This window comes from Camarhynchus parvulus, chromosome 2, assembly GCF_901933205.1.
Source record: "Camarhynchus parvulus chromosome 2, STF_HiC, whole genome shotgun sequence".
NCBI lineage: Eukaryota > Metazoa > Chordata > Aves > Passeriformes > Thraupidae > Camarhynchus > Camarhynchus parvulus.
Window position 1 is genome coordinate 99866300 of NC_044572.1, and position 23605 is coordinate 99889904.

The 23605-nt window shown below is 38.7% G+C and overlaps 1 protein-coding gene across 4 annotated transcripts in view; it reads left to right on the forward strand.

Moving 5' to 3' along the window:
- The window catches only part of PIEZO2 (piezo type mechanosensitive ion channel component 2), a 286587-nt gene that overhangs the window by 146199 nt on the left and 116783 nt on the right, over positions 1-23605 (forward strand). For all 4 annotated transcript variants that reach the window (XM_030967574.1, XM_030967591.1, XM_030967583.1 and 1 more), the window contains exons 5-6: positions 8454-8616; positions 21807-22017. In XM_030967574.1, the coding sequence (XP_030823434.1) occupies positions 8454-8616; positions 21807-22017 (374 nt within the window). The remainder of the gene's footprint in view (positions 1-8453; positions 8617-21806; positions 22018-23605) is intronic.

The following is a 23605-nucleotide window of genomic DNA, read 5'->3' on the forward strand; positions in this document are numbered from 1 at the left end:
ATTTCCACGTAGAATCCTTGTGCCTCTGAAACCTGTCATTGTGTCATGTTGACCTGATGGTCTGGGCTGCCTCAGCACTGGCAAAAGGCCCTCTTAGAAGTTGTCTCCTTTCAAGATGAATCTTATTTTTCCAACTGTTTGTGTGCAGTTTTCAGGTTTCTCATTTCCTACCACCCCTTGTGCTTATTTTCTTTTCAGCTAAATTAATTTCAACTAACTTTTCTCATGCCATTCAACCTAGGGATTCAAAGAAAAGGAACATCTGATAGAAGATATTTTATGGCCTGTGCTGTTTGAGCACTTGAGTTGTGAGACTGTTGTCAGTGTTGTTCTTGGCACAGCCCAGCTTCCTGCAGTACAGTGGTAGCTGGGAGCAGTGCAGTGGTAAACCCACCAGCAGCACAATGTGAGCCAGTCTTTGTTTTAATCTGGAGAGCAATCAGCATTGCAATCAGCATCCAAAAAACTCTCTAGGATGCATGCTTAACAGTTTGGCTTTGCGTTTTATTTTGTTTTTGTTGGGTTTTGTTCATGAGTAAATTGTGAGATCTCAAATAGCGACTGGCACATGAAACAGAAGGGAGTCTGTGGCTGGTGGAGCAGGAACACACTGAGTGCTGGGTCTGACCAGCCTCCTGCAGTGTGCTCACACCTGGCACCCAGCCAACCTGGAGCCCTTCACTTCAGCTCCTTTTTGCCCAGTGTGGATCTGAGCAATCCTGGTTTGTCCAATGCTAAGACAAGGTAAGAGCCTCCTACACTGGCAAAATGCTACCACAGCTGCCTCCTGCACCTGAGAAAGATCTTTGGTGGCCACACATGCAGCCATTGGGCAGATGGCATCAAGCAGTGCAGGGGACTATTCCTCTCCCCTCCCACATGGATGTGGGGTGTTTGCCATCCAGAGATTGTGTTATAGGCTCCTTTTACAGAAAAATTAGAAGCAACATCTAATGGCATTGGGAGATTTAGTTTGCCACTGATTTCTACTCCACTTCTTTTTTGATTGACCCTGTAGAAATGAACAAAGTGCACCAGTGGGATGAATCAGGATGTTTCATTTGGCCAGTTTTAATGGAAGTCAGCAGAGGAGTGAGGAGAGATACTGTACATGTGCCTCTAATGGCTGGAGCCTGCTTCCAGCAATGTCCATGTGCTCTTGCCTCTAAACCACTGGGATTTTCAGGGGGATGGTGATGAGAAAAGTTAGATGTTGCCTTCTGTCCTGTCATCCTTGATGCTGTGAGGAGAAAGATAGGCATGTCCAGAGCAGGCAGGGTAGACTGGGAGCTGTTTCATATGGAAGAACTGAGGGTGAATGGTCCCATCCCAGCAAACAGTCACTTGGATTGTTTTAAATTAGGAATGGGTCTTGTGGGACAGAAGGGTCTCCTATGCAAACACTAAAGTGCAATGGGCACTCCAGATTGAACCACTGGTAGTTGTGTGCTTTTTCTCTGCATTGGAGATAATTTGGCTTTGTAAAATGACATTAGTTTACAATGTTGATTGCTGTAATTGAGGGAAATATTATTCCTTCCTCATCTGCAGCTGACTGGAAAATCTAGATGTGTCTTTTCCTTTCTGTGAGAATGTTATATGCTGGCAACAGAATGAAATGAAATGTAGTTTGAAGGGATGATCTGTTCATGCTCCAACTAGAGTATGAAAACTGCGGAGAGAAGGGGAAAATATGTTTTGAAATAATCATAGAATGTCAGCCTGCTTCAGATTGTCAGCACTTTCTTTTACTCAGGACTATTGTGGAACATATGGATATCTGTATGCCTTTATGCAAACACTTTGCTGCCGGTTACCAAATATTTATGAGCATTGTGGACAAATTTAACTGGGAATGTTTTGCAGACATCAATGAATACTGAATTACTGCTTAAGCTAAATCCTTACACAATGAGCACATAGGTAAGAAGTCTGTGTGAGAATTGTTCAAAGTGGAAACAGAGAGTTCCTTTGAAGACTTAAGACCAAAATTCACTTATAGCTGAGGTGTCCTCAGGTCTCTTCTGCTCACTTTGGCTCTGCCTCCATCTAGGATCACATTCCCATTTTGACCTGAAATAATTTGTGTAGCAGATGGACTTGTCATTTGCACTGCTGTGCTGTGGGGCTGGCACGCACAGCGCCATGGGTGTGGAGGGGATTTTGTTCCCTTCCTCTTGGCTGTGCAGCGTGAGTCCTGCTTCACATTTGGAGCTGTGGGACACGGGCAAAGTGAGCTGAGTGTTGTGCTGTCACGAGTCTGGCAGTAGTGCAGCTGAGTGCTTTGCATGCTAGCTGACAATCCCTGCTGAAGTTTAAATCTTCCATGTGCTGCCCTGGGCAAGCTGGAGCTTGCCCTTTATTAGAAGATCAATGAACAAAAAGAAAAAATAGGTGCTTTAGAAAGAGAAGAATTACCACAAACCAATGTTTTACTTGTTGCACATATCCATAATTTCTTAATGTTGAATGTTTTATGCAAGAAACGAGGCACCAAAATCTTGGCAGTGTACATTTAGTTTCAAATAGCTGCTCGCTCTCTCTGCATAGCGGTGTTTGGAAAGCAAATGTTTGGTTAATACGTGGTTAAGCACTTCTGCAATACAGAGTGTGTTCTTCATTGCAAGGTATCTTTCCTGAAAAAGCAAAGTGTACTTTTGGGTTTTGAATCCGTGCAGACATAGTTTGTAAGCAGTGATTTAGATTTTGCAAATACTTCAGGAGCCCTTTGAACTTGTATGTTGGGTAGGTCAATGCATGCTAAATATTTTTATAAGTAGTTTTCTATGCATTTTTGCTTCCCTCTTCCTCCCACGCATTTACTTTGCACGACCAATATTCTCTGAAAATGCAGCTTCAGGTATTTTGGGTAAAACACATGCCATGCTCTGCGTGAACTGAAAGGACCATCATATTAAGGCAGTGCAGGAGAGAGAGAGAGCATACACAGCACTTTGGATGTTAATATTTCAAAGTTTGTATTTTGTTTTTTGTGATATAATTTATTTTCAATTTGTTGATGAGCAGGGAGAGAACTAAGGGCAGACCTGCCAATGCTCAGCAGCTTGTAAACCTAACCCACAGTGCCAGTTTGCCCTGAACGTGGTGGCAAGGTTGCCATGTGAACCAACATCATAGAAGACTTGTCTTTTGAGCTAGCAGGGACAAGTATGGCACCATGAATATAAACTGTGCACATCCTGTGTTCACTGAAGTGCTGTGGCTCAGATAGGGTCTGCAATCCTTAGATTCAGATAAGTAAAGCGGGAGTTTCCCAGGAGAGTAAATATCAGATCAAACATTTCATCCTTATTTCAAACTGAGAGAGGATAAGGAGCTTCTTTAACTAGCTTCCAGCTGCAGCCATTCCCAACACCCTCTTCCAACAGCAAGGATCAGCAGGCACATCTCTAAGGCCATCTGGTTAGTAGTCTTTGGTAGCCTCAAAGTTTCCACTATTTTTGAATCAGAGGGGATACTAATGATAAACAAATGAATCATCCATGGTACTGCGTAGCACCTGTGAAATACTGCCAGTCCATGTTTCCAGGGGTCCATGGTTATGGTTCTTGGGTCTGTTTTACCTCCAAACTAAATGATTACAGTTGCAGACGGAGCCCATGGGAATCCAGCTGTAAGCATCTACAGAGGTGCATTAATTACCCTGAAATATTAGATCCAATTAGAAATATCAGATGTTTCACAGTCACCAAACAGATGAATGGAAATTATTAGCATCTATGCATCTCTTCCTTAGTTTATCACATGCCAAATGTTAATACAGTATTACCTCTTTTGTTTTATTAAATTAATTAGAAAGTAAAGATGCTATAGAAAACCCCTGAAGGGACAAGAGGAAAGATGTGTGCATGTATGGAAAGATGTAGTATGCATGAATAAGACTTTTTTTTTTAACTTTTAGCACTGCAATAAAAAATAACCTTTAAAATACTTTGTTTACCCAGTATCCAATATAAAATCAAGGTTTTTACAGTTCTTTAATCTGGACGCATTATCTTATTTATTGTCTTATATCAGCTTAACATTGTGACACATTGCTGATGCTGAATTAATTTTAGTTCTTTTTAAGAAAGACTGGTTGTTCTTTCCCATTTTTGGTTTTTTTTGCAACAAAATAGTAAATATTTAAAGTTGAAGACTGTTGGTATTCATTTTATATGTGGACTATTTAGTACATTTTGCATGGTGTCTCATATGTGTGTTACTGTAGATTTTGATTTTTTTTTTAATTGAAAAAATTGCAGTTCTAATTCTAATAGTTCTGCTGCCTTTCTGGTTTTATTCTGTAAATCTGAAATAAAGAGGAAGTTAGAGTGTCTGCCATTCTAAAGAAATGACATCAGGCCAGGTTTCGCAGTATTAACACTTCATTGTTTACCAAAGTTTTGTACATTCAGTAGGAATTGAATGATTTTAATTTGTGATTAACAGTTATTCTAGAAAGGCAAAAAGTGAAAATTTTATTTTAAGAAAACAGAAATGCTGATTTCTACAGCTCCAAACAAGAATGTAATGTTTCATTATGATGGCATTTGTTTGACTACCAGTAAGTGTACATGAAGTAAGACAATGGTTCTAATGTGTGTGTCCACAGCTATCCTCAATGCAGATAAATCAGGAATTTTTGCTCAGTTTCTTGAGCAGCAGAGAAATACAGGAATTGACCAGAGTCACACTGTCCTAGGAAAATTCTGTAAATGCACAGAAAATAGATGAACAGTTTGTAAAGTAGTAAGTTTAAAGTATTCAGCTGAAATCAGCAGGGGAACACACTGTCTCATGAGGAAACTGCCGTATTATGAGCCTGTTGATATGATAAAACAGTTTCACATAGTGACAGAAAAGTCATTGAAGTTCCTTTTGTCCTACAAAAGTTATTTTTGTTACAGAGGAACTCTTGCAACCCTAACTGTAGCAGTCCCTTCTCTAAAAAATTGTGTGCAATTTGATTTCTTTGGTCAAGGGAAAGTAATAAACCATTTCAAAGCCCTAATCCATTGTGTCTGTATGTATGTGTCTGTGTGTGTGTCCATGTTGTTTTCTTCTGCATCCTGTAAGAAAGAAGGAAAAAGTAAAGCTGCCATTTACTGTAATTATACTGCAGAATATGTTTCTAGCTGAGTTATAAGCTTCAGTCACTGGTATCTATTACAACTAAAACTGCCCTATAGGTAAATGATTTAGTTTAAGTGAATAAATTATGCTTTACCAGCTGTAGATCAAAGGCTATGACCAATTCATTGAACACCATGAGATTCTTGCAGGGATTTAAAAAAAAAGCTGTTGTTGTAGGAGATCTGAATAGGTTTCCTGTTCTTCTGTTTGACTTGGTAGTTTAAAAGCCTCTTTTGGGGGAAAGAGCACAATGTATAGACTGTTATCAAATGCAAAATATGACCATGTGTGAATGCGCAAATAAAGTGAGAAATGTTTGTGGAATGATGGCAGTATTTGCCATTCTTTTTTGTATTGCCAGAGATAACAAGTGGGAATAACTGATTTTTGTTTTAGCTTTTGCTGTGAAAAAGTGGGGAGCAAATTACTTGGGGTTGAATGAAGCAGTTTATTATTCTGCTTTACAGGAGAATATACATTTCTCTACTTTCAAGTGATCTTTTGTTTCCTTTTTAATTATCACACCGAGGTCAATTTGTTTTCCTTTTCATGGGGAAGTGGGGACAGCATACATTTGCAACTGGTTTTGCTGAATAAACTATTCATGTGCAGAATTTTTCCCCACCCCATGGTTAGGTATCACTGTTCAGGCTCTCTGTTGCTAGCCTGAGCTGTGCGTTACATCTCTCACAACAGCACACTAAATGATTTATTTTGAAAGATCAGAAGCACTTGGTTTGGAAAGAAATGTGAGCTGCACCAGGGGCAGGGCTCCCGCAGGGGTCTTCCCTCGGTCTGGGGAGCGGGATATGCAAAGGAATACCCAGCATGGCTCCATGGGAGTACAATGTGAGGAAGGAGAGCCTGGTGCAACTAAGAAGCGCTGGTACTTGAAGGCTGCCACTTTTTAATTTGTAGACATGTGAGTGGTTGAATCTGAAGGACTTCAGAAGTGATGGAAAATTAATTTTTGATTTTCAATTAATTAATAATCCAGATCCGTGTAAAGAAAAAAAAATCACTTACAGAGGTGATGCCTTAAATTTTAGCTTTCATATATTTTAGATTCTTTACTGACTTAGTGTGTGACTCTGAACTTCATATAAAGTGTTAGCAAGTTCTCTTCACAGGGTAGTTAAACAGAACAATCCTTTTCCAGCCTGACAACCAAGGACACCACTGCAGCTTTAGGCTCAAGAAGTACAAACAACAGTGAATTGAGGAAAGCAATCTGGGACAAAGGGACTTCATAACCTGAAGCTGTAATTGGATAATCGGCCCCAATATGTAAATTGACCAAAATGTATAAAAGTGTCTAAATTAGTGACTGATCATCCACCTTACGTCCATCTTGGGTCCATCTTGGGTCTGTCTTGGGCAGAGCCTCGGCCGGGCTCTTGGACTGCCCGATGTGTATCCTATCCCTAGTAGGCCTTTTCATAAATACCTACTTTATTCCTTTAACTCTGCCTAGCCTCTGTTCCAGGTCAGCCTCTTTAGGCATCACAATCATCAGGATTATTGAAAAAAGTTCATTAACATTATTATGAAACCCGTGTACACTGTTGTTGGGAAAAAGATTCCTTAAACATGTACTTCTTACCTCTTTCTGCCAAGGTGCAGCCTGGGCTAATCTTCAGTGACATTAGGGGCCACTGTACCGCAAAAAGAATGGGGGGTTCATGTCAAGCCTGGACTTTCTGTAATGTTAGCTGCAGTGGCCATGCTCTCATAAGCCAGTTGACTCTGCAGCATGCTGTCCTGGGACCAGTGGCGCAAGAAGCAAGCAAGCAGTCCAGCAAGGATTTTGCCATCTAACTCTTTTGCAAACCTTTCAATTAGTTTTTTTTTTCTCTGTTTCAGGACAACTGAAAGCTATTAGAAAAATATTTTCAGGCTACTTAGCTGCCGTACAATACATGACCATTCAGGGTTAAGCTGTTGAAACAAACATTAAAGCCAGCTTTCTGATCACTTACCTTATTCCCACTTTGAGCATGTGTTATTTTGCAAGATACACATCAGTGGAAAAGCTGGGTCAGCAGAGCAGCAGTGATGGAAATGTTGGATTTGATCGTGGGTGTATGAGCAGACCCACACAGTTCTTGACAGTGGTTGTATTGTAATCACATTAGAGAGTTTTTTGATACTCCAGGCCTGCATTTAATCACAGCAGTTGCAGGTAACTCCTTCACAAAGTTTATTTTAGGCTTCAAAGCTGTGGTGAAGAAAGTCCAGAGATGAACTCTTTCTTTGTGTCTGTAAAACAACCTGTTAGGTTTTCTACCAGTTCAGGCTGTGAAGACCTAGTGCACTCACCCGTGCCCAAGGAACTATACAGATGCCTCACCTGTCCTCAGAACTGATTACAGACAGAAAGCCCTATAAAAAACTAAATTGGAGCTGCATATTTAAAATGCCTTAACTTCACACTTTCAATTAATTATTATTATATCCTCTCATTAATAATTGAGAGTTTAATATGTGCATTCAACAGCTTAATAAAAACTTTGTTGTGCCACTAAACCTAAATCCAGGCTCTCCTTTTTAACAGTGAACCAAATTCAGACACCACATCCAAATTCAGAAAGTTGTATTTCCTAGTATAAGCAATTAAATCTGTGCAATGAAACAGTGCAGTTTTTTTCCTACATTAAAATGATGCCTTACAAACCTTTCGGAGCAGAAGAAAGGCTTCTTTGGCAGGAATTGAGCACATTAATTAGTATTTAAATATTTGTACTTAAATACCCCAAAAAGTATTCAAGTAGTCTGTTGAATAAAATGTATTAACAGTAAACATAATAAAACATGTCAAAATATTAAACACTTTCTGGTTATTTCTCTGTGTGCCTGGAAGAAGGATTAGGGCTTGCTTAAGGGTGGATATCCTCATCTTTGGTGGACCTGGATAGTGTTGTCTTTGCAAGGAATGCTGGTAAAACGATTGTGCTTCATACAGATGGATTTCCTAGGTACTCAGCTGAAATCTTTCTTGTTGAATTTGGAGGTTATTCCTGTATTGCTCTCAAAAAATTGATTCAGAATTAGGTTAATCAAAATGCTAAGTATCACTAAAATAAGAGGGTGCAAGCTCCCAACAAATAATCACTTATTCTGTACTTCTGGAGGGCAAAAATATCTGTCTGTCTGGAGTTCCTCAGTCATCTTTATATTTCCCATATTGCAAAGATTTGTTATTACTGACGGTTCGGGGTTTTTTCCTTGTCTTGAGCTTACTTTCTGTTCCAGTTAAAAATGCCAGTTAGAAATAACAAACGTTTCTTTTTCTGTTGTTTTTTTCTCATCCCATACAGTGTGAAAGGAGCAGATGCTGGGAACGTGATCAGACTGTTTGTACCAGATATTGGGATGTTCATTGCTAGCCTGACAATATGGCTCATCTGCCGCAACGTGTTCCAGAAGCCGGTAACCGAGGATGCAGCACAGTGCAACATGCAGTTTGAAAATGAGGAGATGGTATCAAATACACATTTCTATCTGCATGGCTTTTAGTGAGCTTTGACATTCCTGTGTTCTGAAATGGTTTCATGAGCCCTGGCTATGTTAAGTAGTAAGCTTTCTTTCAGGAAATGAAATGATTGGTTTAAAAGTGGAAAAATCTAAAGTTAATATGTTAAGAAAACAAAGCAGAATATGAAAAGTCATAGATATGCAGGATTTTTTAAATAATGTTGAGTTAAAAAACAATCATGACAGTCCATCACAAGTTGTTCTTCACCAGAGCTGCTGGTTAAATCTGACAAAGTTGTTCTGCTACATACAGTACTCAGTTTCTTAGATAACATTCCTATTTCCAAATTTCTTATTCAAGTATAACAGCAGCATCTGAGTGATTATCAGAAATTACTCTTAAAGAATGGAAGAGAGACTGTGTCTTAAATTCAGGGAAGGGAGTTATCTAAAACTTTGGTCATACTGAGTGAGATTGAGAATGATTTGGGGAATGGCTTGGCTGGAAGTGTTGATGTGTTTTCTGTGTCTTTTACTAGTGGGGAGAAGAGTAGCAGAGATACCGAATGCAGAAAAATCCACAGAAAGAGGAAAACAATTTTGTAATATAAAAAGCCACAGTGGGAATTCAGGCCAGGGTGCAGAGAAATTCCTACGACTAATCTTAACATGTTTTTTATCAGACTGTCTAGCATGGCTTGAGGCTCATTTTCTGTCTTCTTTTACATATGGGCGGAATGTTTTTTCTTTACTCTCAAAACACCATTTTTAGGGGAGATCATTTCAACTTGCTCATTTCAAATAGAAACTGAACTTTGAAGTGAGTGAAATATTTAGGGGGATCAGTTGCCCATTTTGGTGCCACTATATAGAGTAAAAAGAGGCCCTCTGCATGTTGCCAGGTTGTCTGGATTGTGGCAATGCCAGAAGCTGGTCAAGTTTCTAGCACATGAGAGATCAATATCAGGACTGTGCTTTATACTCAGTTGCAGTTGGAATTCTTATGGGCTCTCCTGGCAGCTGAGGATTGCCTGAAGGTTGCAGCTTTTTAACTGCACATTGGAGGATATGTAGGGTTTGGTTTGATGTGCGTTTGCAAAGCTTTGTGTCTCCTGGAACATGGTTTTATCAGCTTTAAATCTGCTTTATCGTTGAAGCTGTGCAAAATGGATTTTGCAGCAGGCTAGAACCCTGGGCTATACCCAGAAAAGGAAAGAAGTGTGGCTTATTAGCATGGTTTGTGTTCAGCTCTCCTCTTAAATGAGTTTTATTTTCTCAAAGTGAGCTCCAACAGACTTCTTTGTTGCTCTTGATCTTCTTAAGAGAAAGTATTCACAAGCACAAAACGGGACTAATCCAATGGCAGAAACTCAAAAGAAAGATGGGTATAGTTTGGTTCCTCTGAAACAAGATGATGATGTTTAGATATTCACTTTTTCTTTGGTTCAGAGGTGAGCCTGAGACTGGGGTCTGGGTCAAAGCGAGGTCAGTGTCTTGGGGAGGATGGGTGCTGGTTTCCAGGCTGGGTTCAATAGCTATTTCCCTCCAGTGCAAGAGAAAAACTGAGCTAACAAGCCCTAATTGCATAGCACAGAGTGTAGCTTTATATCAGGCTGGTCCTGGACTGGCTACCTCAATGCCAAGGCAAGAGTATTCCATAAGGGAAGAAGGAGGGAGAGAAGAAAACTCTGACTGCAGAGAAACCTGAATACTGGGCAAATAAAAATATGTGTAAATATGTTTTTCTTCTTCACATCAAAACCCAGTGAATATTATTTATGCTCTGTAAACTGCATGTATTGCAGAATATTTAGTGAACACAGCAGCTGTGTTTAGATTTAGTGACACCCAAAGCTCTATCACAGGCATTTTTTTAAAAAAGGGGATAATATTTTCTCTTATGTGAGGGGATCCCAAATACTTTAAGGAATTCTGCCCTTCACAGCCAAAATGATGAATTTGCATCAGAGTAATCTGGTAGCTTTTTAAAGATTGAGTGAAATGGAGAGTGGAAAATCAAATACCTATTAAAAATGTTTTTCCAAACTTCAGTTTTCTCTTTCTAGGTGTCTGCACATAACATCCTGGAATCATTTCTGCTAGTTAGGAGGAGGAGGAGGCAGAAGCAGCTGAATCTGCAAGGAATATGTATTTGGCAGGACTGACTGAAAGGAACCTAATGCATATGCAGATCAGGCCACTGGGCGTCTGAATTTGGGAGAATGTTGGCATAGTCTAAAATGAGTCCAAACTGTGTGGGTTTCACATAATTTTCAATTCTTTCTTGGTAGAGTACACTGGAAAAGGGAAGACTTAGTAAGTGACCAGTTCTTTGAATTCTGCCTGAGCTGACTGATGGCTGTAGTTCTGTGTTGGTGCAGCCCATTACTGGGGCTGTAACTCCACTGAATTGGAAAACACAAACTGAGTTGCAGCAGCAACTGTCCTACAAAAAGACACTTCAGAAGAAATGCTGAGCTTGGTATTGTACCTCCAAGGGAAATAGTCCTGGGTTTGTTAGACCAGTCTTGTAGGTAATTCTAGAGTGGAAGAGCTGCTGCTGAGAGTTCCTGCCACCAGCCCTCAGAAATTTGTGGTAGGAGATTTGGTTAAGATTGCATCAGCTGATTTAAACAGCCTTAGCAGAACCTTTAGAGAGGTAACTTTTGAGGGTGATAGATAGACCTAGCCACAGATGGTTCTATAAATCAAGTACTTCCAAGCCAAAGCAGTGTCTTGCAGCTTTACCTTCTTGCATTAAATTATTTACATTGAATGATTCCCAAAACTCTTTGCTTTGTAGGAGAGTGAAATACTGTCAAAGTAGGCTTAATTAAAAAAGAAAGGTTAATCTATTTGCTCCTTCCATCATTTCTTTCTAGGAAAACCTGTTAAATAATTGGTTTAATACTGCTATAGTTAACCTTTTCAAAGGACTGTGTGAGCCCATCACATTTCTGTTGATATATGGGTGTGTTGTAAAAATGCCACCAGTTGAGCAGCTGTATTTTGGCATGGCAGTAGCCTTGAGAAACCAGCCATGATGGATCAGATTGCTTTTGGATTGAGATGCGATTCAAAACAAGAAAAAGTATCAGAATCCAAATAAAGAACAACAAGGATTTGTTGAAAAATGGATGTCTTTCTCCATTACACTGTATCTGACTTTAAGGGAAACAGATCTCCATCAGAAAAGTTTATTCTACAGAACAGAGCTGAGGGAGGAGGCTCTAAGGCCGCGAGACTCTCAATTATTTGTAAGTAATGCTGTCCCAGGAATAAGCAAAGAGTGTGGTTTTAATTAACAGTGAGTCATGGAGTAGGAAGGTCTGCCAGATACCAGGCTGCAGTCCAACTCATTACCACCCCTAAATGGTTGCACACTTGGAGCAAACGTGTCTGCAGGCCCTTTTTATTAGGGCCCAGAAAATTTAAAGCAGGTGAATTCAGCTGGAGACAGGCCCGGGTTGCAGATGCCGACAAGCACAATGCCAGTCACAAGGTGTGAAAGGTGGAAGAAAATAAGAAACAACAGTTAACTCCCAACACAGCTGAAAGCACGACATTTTTGATTTGGAGCAGATGGTGGTTTATGGGCCAAAATGCAAATACAATATATACAGTCTGATCGGTATTAGAAAGGAAGTAGCCTTTTCTTGAGACTGTGGTTGAATTGCTTGATGTTTTAAGTGACAGTGACAGGAAGGAAAACCCTTCTGCAATTGCACAATTTAAACTTTAGAAGAGGTGTTGATCTTGAAAAAAACCTGTTGTAGTCTTCAATGCAGCTGCCTCGTAAAGCACTTGCTGCCTTGCCCATTGAAGCTCATTTCTTGTGCATGATGTCCTAGAAAGCAAATAGGACCATTAGGTCCTTACTTTGTCTCATAAGTAAGGTTGATCCCAAAGCTACCACCCACCTTCTTTTCTGCAGCAGTCAGATATTTGTTTGGGATCTCAAAAAAGAAAAAAAAAAGGCAAAAAAAGGAAATAGAGTTGTTTTTTTTTAATCAACTAAAGTTTGAGAAGAATGTGAGGAGAGCTTGGCCTGGAGTCAAAATATACTGGGCTGGGATCAGAAGGACCATCATGGTTCTCACTTTGGCCACGAACTTGGTGTCTTCAAGTCTATTACTTCATCTGTCTCTCAACTCCTGTGTCCCTGGGCACACAGAAGCACTAAAATGTTCCCCAGCTTTGTCCATCTAAACAGTGACAGGCTGTTTGTCTTCCACATGCATTGAACATGTAATGCATTGAGAACTCTCACTTGCTCCAGGTCCCCAAGTGTAACTGCAGTAAATTCCAAACACAACAGAACAGACAGACTCTGAGAACTGCCCATGTCCCTTGCCTTGTCCAAGGACTTTCTAGCATTGGAATGACACTTTTAGACCAGTGTCCTTATCCTGAAAGTAGCTGGTACCTGCTGGATAAGGACAACAGCAAATAAGAAAATACCCTCTTGCAATGTTACAGTTTATCCTGGTCTCTCCTCGTGTGAGAATGACTTTAATCCTAAAGCATGTGGTTTCAAATCCCTTCCAAAAGAGGTTGTTTATAATTATAGCTGCTCTGGATAATCTTGTTAAACATATAATTACCCAGACTCTTATAAAATCTCATTAATTTCTGGGCTTCAGTGGTATCATGAAGCAAGGACTTTCACAAGTTAATAAGTGCTCTTTGATTTTATTTTGAGTTTAACACTATTTAATTTTATGGAAGGTCCCTTGTATTACATGTAATAAATTAGAGTGAGATGGTGTAAGGGAAATCAAATGTATTTACTATCTTCTATATTTGACCTTTAAAGGCTAAGCAATCTCTGGGTTATTTTTAAATTTCTTCTGTCATTTTAATTACTTTTTTTTTTCTGAACAAACTATAGTTCTGCAATATTCTTTTGAGATGCAGAGATTATCAGTTCCTCAGCATTTCAGGCAAGGTCTTACCGTTGATTTAAATGATAATATTATGATATTGATTATCAGGTTCAGAGATTTTAGGATTAAGCAATTCTGCCAGCATATCACCTACCTGAAAGTCCTGCACGAGTGAACTGAACAGCTCTGAGAAAGGTCTGATGTCCCAGTCTTTGGAGTTGCATTTTTTTTGCCCTCAGGTGTAACCTGCCTTAAGCAATTTACAGTGGTGCCCATGACCCTGTCTACAGGACCATCCCATTTTTCTTGAAGCCTGTGATGGATATATTTCTCCTTAGATGATTTATTGCTTTGTGTTTGTGTCTTAATTTAATTAGATTTTACCAGTATCAAACATTCACCTGACTTGACTAGTGGTCATTGATATGGGATGCTTTGGCCCTGATTTCTCTTCTTCTTTCCATATGCAAACATCTTCTTTCCATATGCAACTCTTCTTTCAATATTTGCTTCTCCTCTGAGATAGAAAATTATTGCTTTTGTAGGAAATATGATGGAAAAAGAGCTTCTTAGAGAGGGTTGGAATGTTTGGGCTTCTTTGAGCTTCCTGATGATGCCTCTTATTTTTCATCTTTTTTCTTCTTGTTGCTCATATTAAGCACAGCACTAGCTTATTCTTTCTAATTGGTTATTAATGTTTCTCTGATTCTGACCTCTGGAGAACTGGTCAAACCCACTTGGTCTTTGTGTGCTTTGAACATGGTATAAACAGGATTTTAAACTTTTTTTTCTGCCGTTTTAAGAGTAGATGAGGTTCCCTTATCTCTTTGCTTGTGATGTTTGTAGTGGTGAAGTTTGCCAGACCTTACACAGCTGCCTCCCTCAGTAACAATTCTAATGCATCTCATCTTAACAAGGGTCAAAAGTTTACAAGTTACATTAGCTCCTTGGTTTGATGCACATGTCTTTGGATAAGTCTTAACACAAATATGTAATTATACTACAGCAGGCTGCAGCTACATGATGTTACATAGTGCAGTGTGTTACCAAAGGCTGTCAGCCTGCTGGGCAGGAAACTTCGGTGTGCACCTGTCCCGTTCTGGGGGTGCAATTCTTCTTGTGGCAGCTCTTCACTCACAGTTACTCACAGTTCTCCCTTCCAAATTTTGAGATACAGATTTATTAACAAAGAGATTAAAATCCTGGAATACAGTGCATTTCGATGGCCTAAGTGATGAATAACACAGCAGGAGAAGGAATCTCTTGACTCACAGAATTCAGTCTGCTGTTACTGCAGACAGCTGTATCACACAATTCCCTCTGGAAGGTAGAAAGAACCATCTTGAAAACAGGGCAGTTTTCCTTCATCCCATTGTTTCAGAAATGACCCTGTTCTGTAATTTTGCTTTTCTGGTGGTTAGAAAACATCTGATTTATATTGCACATATACTCATAGCTACCTTATAACCTTTTTAGTTCTTCTGCTCTTTTGCTTCAAAATAATGTTTCCTTCTCAAGAATTAATCTCTCTGATTGGGAGAAAATCTCACATCTTTCTCTAAAGGTTGCTCTGAAAGACAGAAGACGAGTGACTTTGGATCCTCTTGGAGATTAGACATCACATTCTCCTATTCATCCCAGTAGTCTGAGGTTCTTCAGGATGGTACTGGAGAAGTATCCAAGTCACTCTGGTTTGCAAATAACCACAGCACCATGGTTGGGTATTTATTCTCCTTCTTAGCAAGATGCATACTGGTACAGTAGGTGTATTTCTTGGGCCAGGAATTACTCCATTTAGGTGCTGTGCATATCTGCTCTAGCTCAGTTAACTGCATTGTGCCTTGTAGTCATAATCCAACTCTTCCTATTTCCTTTTCACTAAAAAAGAAGTGTTTAATTGTCTCAGGCCGAACCACTAAACTCTGCCTGTGAGTTTTCCTCTCTTTTGCATTTGGCTTCCATGCCTGACAAGCTTCTGAAGTCAAGATGTGAAACTGTATTTTAATATTGGCCCAGTGATCTGTGTGCTGAAATCACTCAGTGTTTGCTCAGGTGCAATGGGTACTTTGGGAAGTGAAATAATCTCTGGTTCTCTCAGTACAATATCTATTGTATACAGGATTTGATGAGTTGCCTTCCTGTTATCCTGATTCAGAACAGTGCTTGTCTTTATTAATTGATTTTGAATTTTCTTTGACTTGCTAAATGCTTCTGTCCTTATGTGCTTCTAGTAAATAGCTGATCCTTTTTTTTGAGTTACTCTTTCCCACAGGAGATTTTACTGTGGAGGTGTATGTATGGCATTTATTACTGCAAACACACAGAAATTTATTCTGATATCAGAAAGTTATTTCTAATCTACATCTGTCTTTCTGTGTGAGCCTTGAACCCAAGCTTTAGCACACTTAAGATGTACCAGTGATAAAATTTTTCAGTAAGATCTATATGACTTAAAGATAATTTATTGTTTTCTTTTCAGTGATTCAGCTGAGTAATATAAATTATTAAAATAAACTCTTTAAATTCCAAGATGCATCTATCTCAGTAATATCACACCATCCAAAATGTTCACTGCAGTCCCACACTTGATTAGTTCAGCTCGTTTAGCAGGGCCTTGCCCTGAAGTCACACAGTTTCCTTTTTGTATCCCAGCTTGCAGCCCACAGCCTCCTCTCCATGCCCTCCCCATGTTTGGGTAGCCTGGTGTCCCCCCCTGTCTTTCTGTAGATCCCATGTACCTCACACAAGATGACCTTAAAGATACTTTTGCTAAGCAGCCCCATCTCTGTAGGAATCAATTTCAGTGACATGTGGGAATAATTTATGTGGAAATGTTTGAATCTATTCTGTGGCAGGAAAAGCAAAGACATCCACCTCTGACATGGTGATGCTTTCAGAACAGTGCAGTTCTACACTTTCTTGCAAAATTGAAAATTCAATAAATGATTGTGTTAACATGGTTTAGTATTGACCACAGGTTGAAACTACAGTCATTTATATCACATTAAGGGCTTGCAGTTCCTTTGATGGTAAAAGAAGTAGCAGTTCAATTTCTTTTTTAGCTTTTTTGCTCACAGCTGGGTCTGTCTAAGGAATATTGTGTTATTTTGATTATTTTTTCTATATTCACTTACATATGTGATGCTTCTAAGCACATAAGTAATTAATTCTTCCTACTGCTGCAACTATCTTATATTTGAAGATAAATGTTGAAGATCTTTTTTAAAGGGGAAAGAAGATTTTTAGAGCAAACTTATTAGTAGGAATTCAGTCATGTTATGATAGGTTGAATGCAGTAGCTAAGTGACTACAGAGGCAATTGAACTAAGTGTGAGAGGAGAGAGCCTATTTCTGTTGTTCTGCTGGTAAAATTGAATCAAATAGCTTTTCTCAGATAATTCCTAAACCAAGCTGTTCATTACAGGAGTTTTTTGAAATGGGAAGTTCAGAAACCTGGGCCTTATGGTTTTGACAGACATAGATGTGTAATAAATCATATCTGTGTTACTCTATCACAGACATGGAATAAAAATCTCTGATTAGAAGTAAAGTAGTTCTAGGTGGTGATATCTTGAGAGAATCACGCTTTTATAGTGAGAGTGTCAGCAGGATGATGTGACTGTGAGTCCCAGGGCACACAAACTATTAGACAGCATGAAGACAATCCAGCCCCTTTGAGAGAATCTGGTGTGGCTATCAGCAGCAGGGGTTAGAAGTCTGTGCTGAGGTCGGGAATGCTACCGCTACAAAAATGTAAAGAGTGGGAATGTAACATTCCCACTCTTCTCTATTTCCTGGTACTGGCTGGGAGTGTCAAAATACTGAAAAGAGGCTATTTGTACAACATTTATGAGCCAAGAAGAATGAAGAAGCACCTGAACCACCACAGGAACTTACTCTTGTGAGTTTAGCAGTGCATGCTTGAGAGGTCCCAATAATTAATGCAATGTATTCAGTGGGATGGGAGTTAGGGGACTTGTATCACCTTAGTTGTAATAATTCTGGCTAATTAAATTTTCTTGCTGTCAGTATTTGAATTTTTTTGAAGAGTTTCATTTGTATCCCCTCTAGAATTGAAAGTCAATAAATGAGCAAATTTGTGTGTACAGACACAATACTATTAAAAGTAAGTACAAAGCAAGGAGTGCTCTGAAGCAAAAATGGGGTTAAGGTTAGAGTTAAGGCTTCCTGTTAGTAAATGCATCTCTGGGACTAGAAGATATCTCTGTGCAGTAGTGTTTATACTGTACCAGATGAAACATTTAAAAGTTGGATGTTGAAAAAGCAACCCCCAAAGCAGCTAATGGACATTCTGGCCTGGCCACAAGAGCAGCTGCCATAGCTGCCACAGGAGCTGTACTGTTTCCTTGCCTGTTCTCTATCTCAGTTTGGCAGTTTAAAAAAGTGTTGTACAATAAATACTCTGGGGACTTCCACATGATTGCTAAAAAACCTAAACTGCGTTTAGTTTGTTTATAAAAAGTCCTGGGGCCCTGCTCTACAGAGCAAGGGTCATGGAAACACATGTTTATGGCTTCACAAATGCTCTATACTCCTTGAATGGGGAAGTTTATTTGATTTAATCAGCATCCACAGGGATCCTGTAATTGCATAATAGGTAATTTATTATGGAAGTAAAAGTATTTTTCTAACTGTAGCCTATGTAGCATGGGTTTGTAGCTTTAGACTAATCCACATAGTAAAAAAGAGCTTTGCAAAGCAGTCTGACTGAAGTAATGGTGTTCTGTGATGAGCGCGCACTTGTATGGCTTTTTAATCATCAGAAAGTGTTAAAACAACAGGCACATTATCACCATGTTGGATGTGAGAACTGTTCACTGTTTGCTTGCCTTCTGCAATTGGAAGTGCTCAATGTGAGAAAATGGAAAGCCAGCCCAGATGATCCAGTTAGAGGGCAGTGAATATGAGAGTAGGGAATCCAAAGCTTGTCTTTTTGACATACACTGGAAAATGGCCTTCCATCTACTTCAGCAAAGGAACATGGCCTTTCATCCCGGATACTGAATTAAAAACAGGTATGTTTGGGTTTTTTTTTAAAAAGACAGTAAAATCAAACCTAGAACTGTTTAACTGTCATCATTTTTGCTGACATAACCATCAACTGTGTCATGAAGAAATGAGGCAATTCTTGCACAGCCGTATCATTGATAATTCTGGCTGCCCTGAAAAGCTGCAAACCAACATGTTTCTGCTCTGAAAAAGTTTCTGGGACTCCATATTATGGTTGTTGTTGAAGATCCCATTTGCCAGCTTGTCTTAAACTGAGGAGAGCAGTTGAAGAACTCCAACTCCCAACAGACTTTTGCAATTTTAGAGGGAAAACTTGGAAAATCAGTTTGGTATTTCCTGAGGTTCAGAATGCTGAAGTTTTCTTTCCAACATCCGATGACCTCAGTAACACCAGAAGTAGGTTGTTCTGCATTTCCTATGAATGTTTGTGATGTCTTAATTTTCTTGCTGAGTTTGGAATTCATATTTTCATATCTAAATAAAAGCTAAAAACCAAGGAACGTTAACTTATTTGGTAACTCATGGACACTGAAGCTTTTAGCTATGCCTAAAGTGTATAAGCCTCAGTCCATGGAAACTTCAGACCATCATCTCCTTCTCAGCTTCAGTTATATCCTGGTCCATTGAAATATCCTCTGCCCTACTGCTTCTCCCTGGGTGTGCTGTGTCATACGTGTCAGGACTAGATTATTAATGCTTAACTCTCAAGGCAAAAAGTAGCCTAAGTGTTCTTTAGATTAATGAAGCAAGATTAAATAGCCTGGTAAAGCTAAAAAATTATGCTCCTAATTATGACATAAAATCCAAAGATCTGTTTTGAGGAGATTTTGAGGTGTGAATTTGGACATTTGGCACCTGAGGTTAGGAAGGCAGGTAGGGATAAGAGACAGAAAAGTATATCAAGTTCCACCTTTCATTGGGATGTTTTGTGTGGTTTCCTTACTTCTGTGTCCTCCTTTTTATTTTATTGTTTGAAGGTTTTGTGTGTTTTCCTCCAATTTATACTTAAAAATATTTTGATTATTTTAATTTTCCCCACAAAAACATTTTCTGCTTGTTTGCAGAATATTTTATTATCATCTTTTGTGACTCTTCAGACTTTTATTTCTTGTTCTTGCCTATGCATAATTCATAGCAATCAGCAATTTTAAGCTGTAATAAATACATGAATCCTGTCTTTACATTTAACATAGTATTCAAAGACAGATGAATACTGATAGCCTTCCATGAAATAATTTATTTATTTTGATTCCTATATACTTTTAAAGTGAGTGTATGTCTTAATGTGTATTGTCTTCATCAAACTGAAGGCACAAGATGAAGAAACAAAGGTCTCCTTCACACAAATCTATGTTTAGGAAGTGTGCCATTTCAAAACCTTTAAATGTCCATCAGTCTCACTCATTCTTTTTCTTTGGGATATGGATGCTATTGAAGGTTTCAATGTTCACTGGTTAAGCTCAAGGCACAGAGCACTAGAACCAGACCAGGAGAAGCAGGATTGGACTCAAAAGGAGTAGATGAAGCACACATTAATCTAGCATTTGTGACACAATCAAAAAGGATCATAACGTTTGCCCTCTGTTTAACTTTCTCACTGAAACAGCTCTGGCGGAAGTTAGGGCAGAAAATATTGCTGTGGCTACCGTCAGCATTCTTTCTGAATATTTAATGTTTCCTATCCTTGTGATAAGAGCTCAGATATGAGCAGCAGTGATGGACACACAGAATGCCTCTTTGTGCTGCATGGCTTGAAAAGGAAATGTAGATTTCCCAGATTAGCCCTCTGTATTTATTACATATTTTGTTGTCTATGAAATTGATTCTTTAGAACAAGCAGGTTTGTTTAGGGGTTTGTTTGTTTACTTGCTTGTTTGTTTTCCTGAGCATTCACAACAATGTTAATGCTCTGAAGTAAGCAGAGAAAGCTGGCAACAATCTTAGAGGTGAAATGAAGGAGTGAAGCCATCTACAGGGAATTTTGTTCTTTTGGGAATTCGCGCAATGGTACAGAAGAACTTGGTTAAGTAGGCTGAGACTTCATCTGTTCCTACTGCAATCTTATCTGTCAGTGTGGAATTTTTTCTGCCAAAGGTCACCAATACATATAAAACTGCTATTCTGATGAAAAAATACTAATAATCTCTCTTTTTTAATTTCACACACAGAGATATGGTTTGGCCAGAACTAGTGTTAGCTAATACACGTCTAAATTACTGCCAAAAAAGCTATTCTATATTACACCAAATGAGAACCTAGCTCAAAACTCTTACTTTTTTTTTTTTACTTTTTTTTTTAATATGCCCCTACATTTCCATGAATGACTAATTTTTCCATAAATTGTATCTTTGTGTGGGCCTCTTGCTAATCCTGCAGGTTCTCACTGTGGGTTGATGATTTAGTCTGCATCACTCAATAGTTGTGTATGTCTCCTGGTCTCCAAGATACGATGGAGACTTGATGGTGACAACCACTGCCAAATCCTAACAAACTACTCAAGTATGAAGGGCCTTTCCACGTTTCCTTTTTTTCTTTTTTTCCATTGTGTAGTTCTAAGTCACTGGTCTCATAACCCCTGCTAAATTGTTGTAGATCACTCAAGATTTCACTATGTCTCTCTTGCTCACATTTTCACCTTTTCTTTCAGCATCAGTTGATCTCCACAATTCTCATTCTCTGCCCAAGCCTCTGCTTAGTCTTTTTTTTCTCTCCCAAACTGCCCTTTAGTCACCAATGAGTTATCTGTCCATTCATTTCAACCCTTGTTGCCCTGTTCCAGATCACTCCTACTTGCTCCATTCTAGGTTTTGCCTCTAGAGAAAGAGTTGATGAAATATGAGTTTGGAAAGTGAGACCCATTGAGCAATATCAACCCAGGGATTACAGTTTTTGGAGCTTATAACTGAAACCTTTGAGGCAAAGAGGAGTTTAAAACATATTGGATAGCAAGATACTTATCTTTCTAAGAATGCTGAACTAATCAAACCAAATTTCATGTCTAAATAAGCAAGCAGCCTGTTGTGCAGCCTTTCCCAGAGACCACCTTTAACAACCTTTTATTTTGAGACAATTCTGAAGTGGGAACCATCAATGTACATCTCTAGCTTTAGAGCTTTAGTATGTCTTTCTTATGTCTCACTACTTGGCATAGTCAAAGATTGTAAGAAGACTTCATTGTTAATAATATATATATGCGTGGGGTTTAATTCAAATTCCTTTTTGTATGTGTGTGTCTCTCTCTCTATGTTTTCTATTTTTCATTCCTTCCTTCTCCTTTAGGCTGTAAGAGAAAAATTAGAGCCAGATGATGCTTTGATGTATGAAGAAGATCTGGATGACGACGACTGTGGAGAAGCAGAATTTGAGGAGACCATGAAATTAAAACTGCTGCGTAGAATTGCCTTCCTAGCATCCAAACTGAGGGAGTTTATTGGCAATATGATAATCACCACTGGAAAAGTTGTTGTTACAATTTTACTTGGTTCAGCAGGTTGGTGTATTTGAAAAATTTCCTCAGGAGCCCTTTAGGTTCTGCATTTAACGAATGAGTTTTCAGCACTTTGGCACCTGCGGGAGTAACAATGGAAATTTTTAAGGGAAAAGAAATTGCTGCTGATTTTATTAAATTAACTCTTTGGCAAGTATAGGAATATGCTGAGTTGCTTAATTTTTTTGTGCTGATACTGTGTGGCCCTGTCATTCCATTTATGATTTTCACAGTTGCTGTTATAACCAAATGGTGAATGGGGGGGGCATATTATAGATGACTATATTTATTGTGTGTGTGTAATGTAAATACATACATGTGTGTATATATATACATATACACACATATGTATTTACATTAAAGTGAATTCATAGATTTGGTTTCATCCCTTCTAAGTGTAAAAAAGAACTGTATTCACATAGCCTTTAAAAAAAAAGTTGTTTGTTTGACCATGTAGTGTGTAAAAAGAGTGATAAGCAGACTTCCTCTTGTTTTTTTTATTTAGTTGGTAAGAGTAGTTGTTTTGACGTTATATAGCCTACCTTTTTATAAGACATTTGATTTAGTACCACATAATCAGAAGATGAAAGAAGCATACAAAATTACTATAGGTTGTGACTAAATTCAAAATTAGATCATGGAATTGTAGATTAGCATTTACCTGCCAACTCACATATTTGAATGGAGGGATTCATATAAATGTTACAACTTAACATATGAGTTGTCAGTATATGAAGTGTAAAACAACAGTACAAAAAAAGTTTGATACTGAATGATGAGATTGGAGATGTGGCTGTTTTAGTAAGGCAGGTTCTTTCATTAAGGCAAGAGTGCTGAACAGCCTTACATGTAGCCAAATGGAAAGTAATACATCTAAAAAGATAAAAAATATGTGGGCTACCATAGGACCTGACACCAGGGAAGAGAGATATCATTAAAAAAAACCCAAATAAACAAAATCAAAAAGCCTGATGCCACTCTACATAGGTGAACATCATTCATGTTCAAGGGGAAGCAAAAGGATTGCGCAGCAGTGGCAGGGGGCAGTTTCTCCTGAATGGTGATGGGCATCTTGCCTGTGGAGCTCCAACACAAGCCAAGAAGTGGGAGGTGTTCAGAGTAGAGTTACAAAAAGTACTTGAGGTCTGAGAAGCCTGTACTCCAGAGAGAGACCTTGAGCTTTATAAGTTAAATACTTCCCTACTCACCATGCCAAAAAGATGAAGAGTGACTTGACTGCAACCCGAAAGAACTGACAAAGATACAAAGTGCTTCCATTTTTTAACGTATCTCATCTAGTAGAATTGATAATAGGAGCCAACAGTTAAATGGTAAACCAGGTAATTTCAGACCAGAAATAAATTTTGTATTTTTCACAGCCAGAGTAGTTGGCCATAATAAATAACTTATTTTAGGATATCATGTATTCTCATTATCTTTATTCCAAAAGTGTTGGAATAAAGACAAAGTGTCTCTTTGTAAGAAAAAAAGAAATAGTTGCAGGCTTGAGGCAGAAATTTCTGGGTGAAGTTTTACAGCACAATAGGTGAAAACTTAAAATATTATGAGAAAGATGTGATGGTGAACCTCA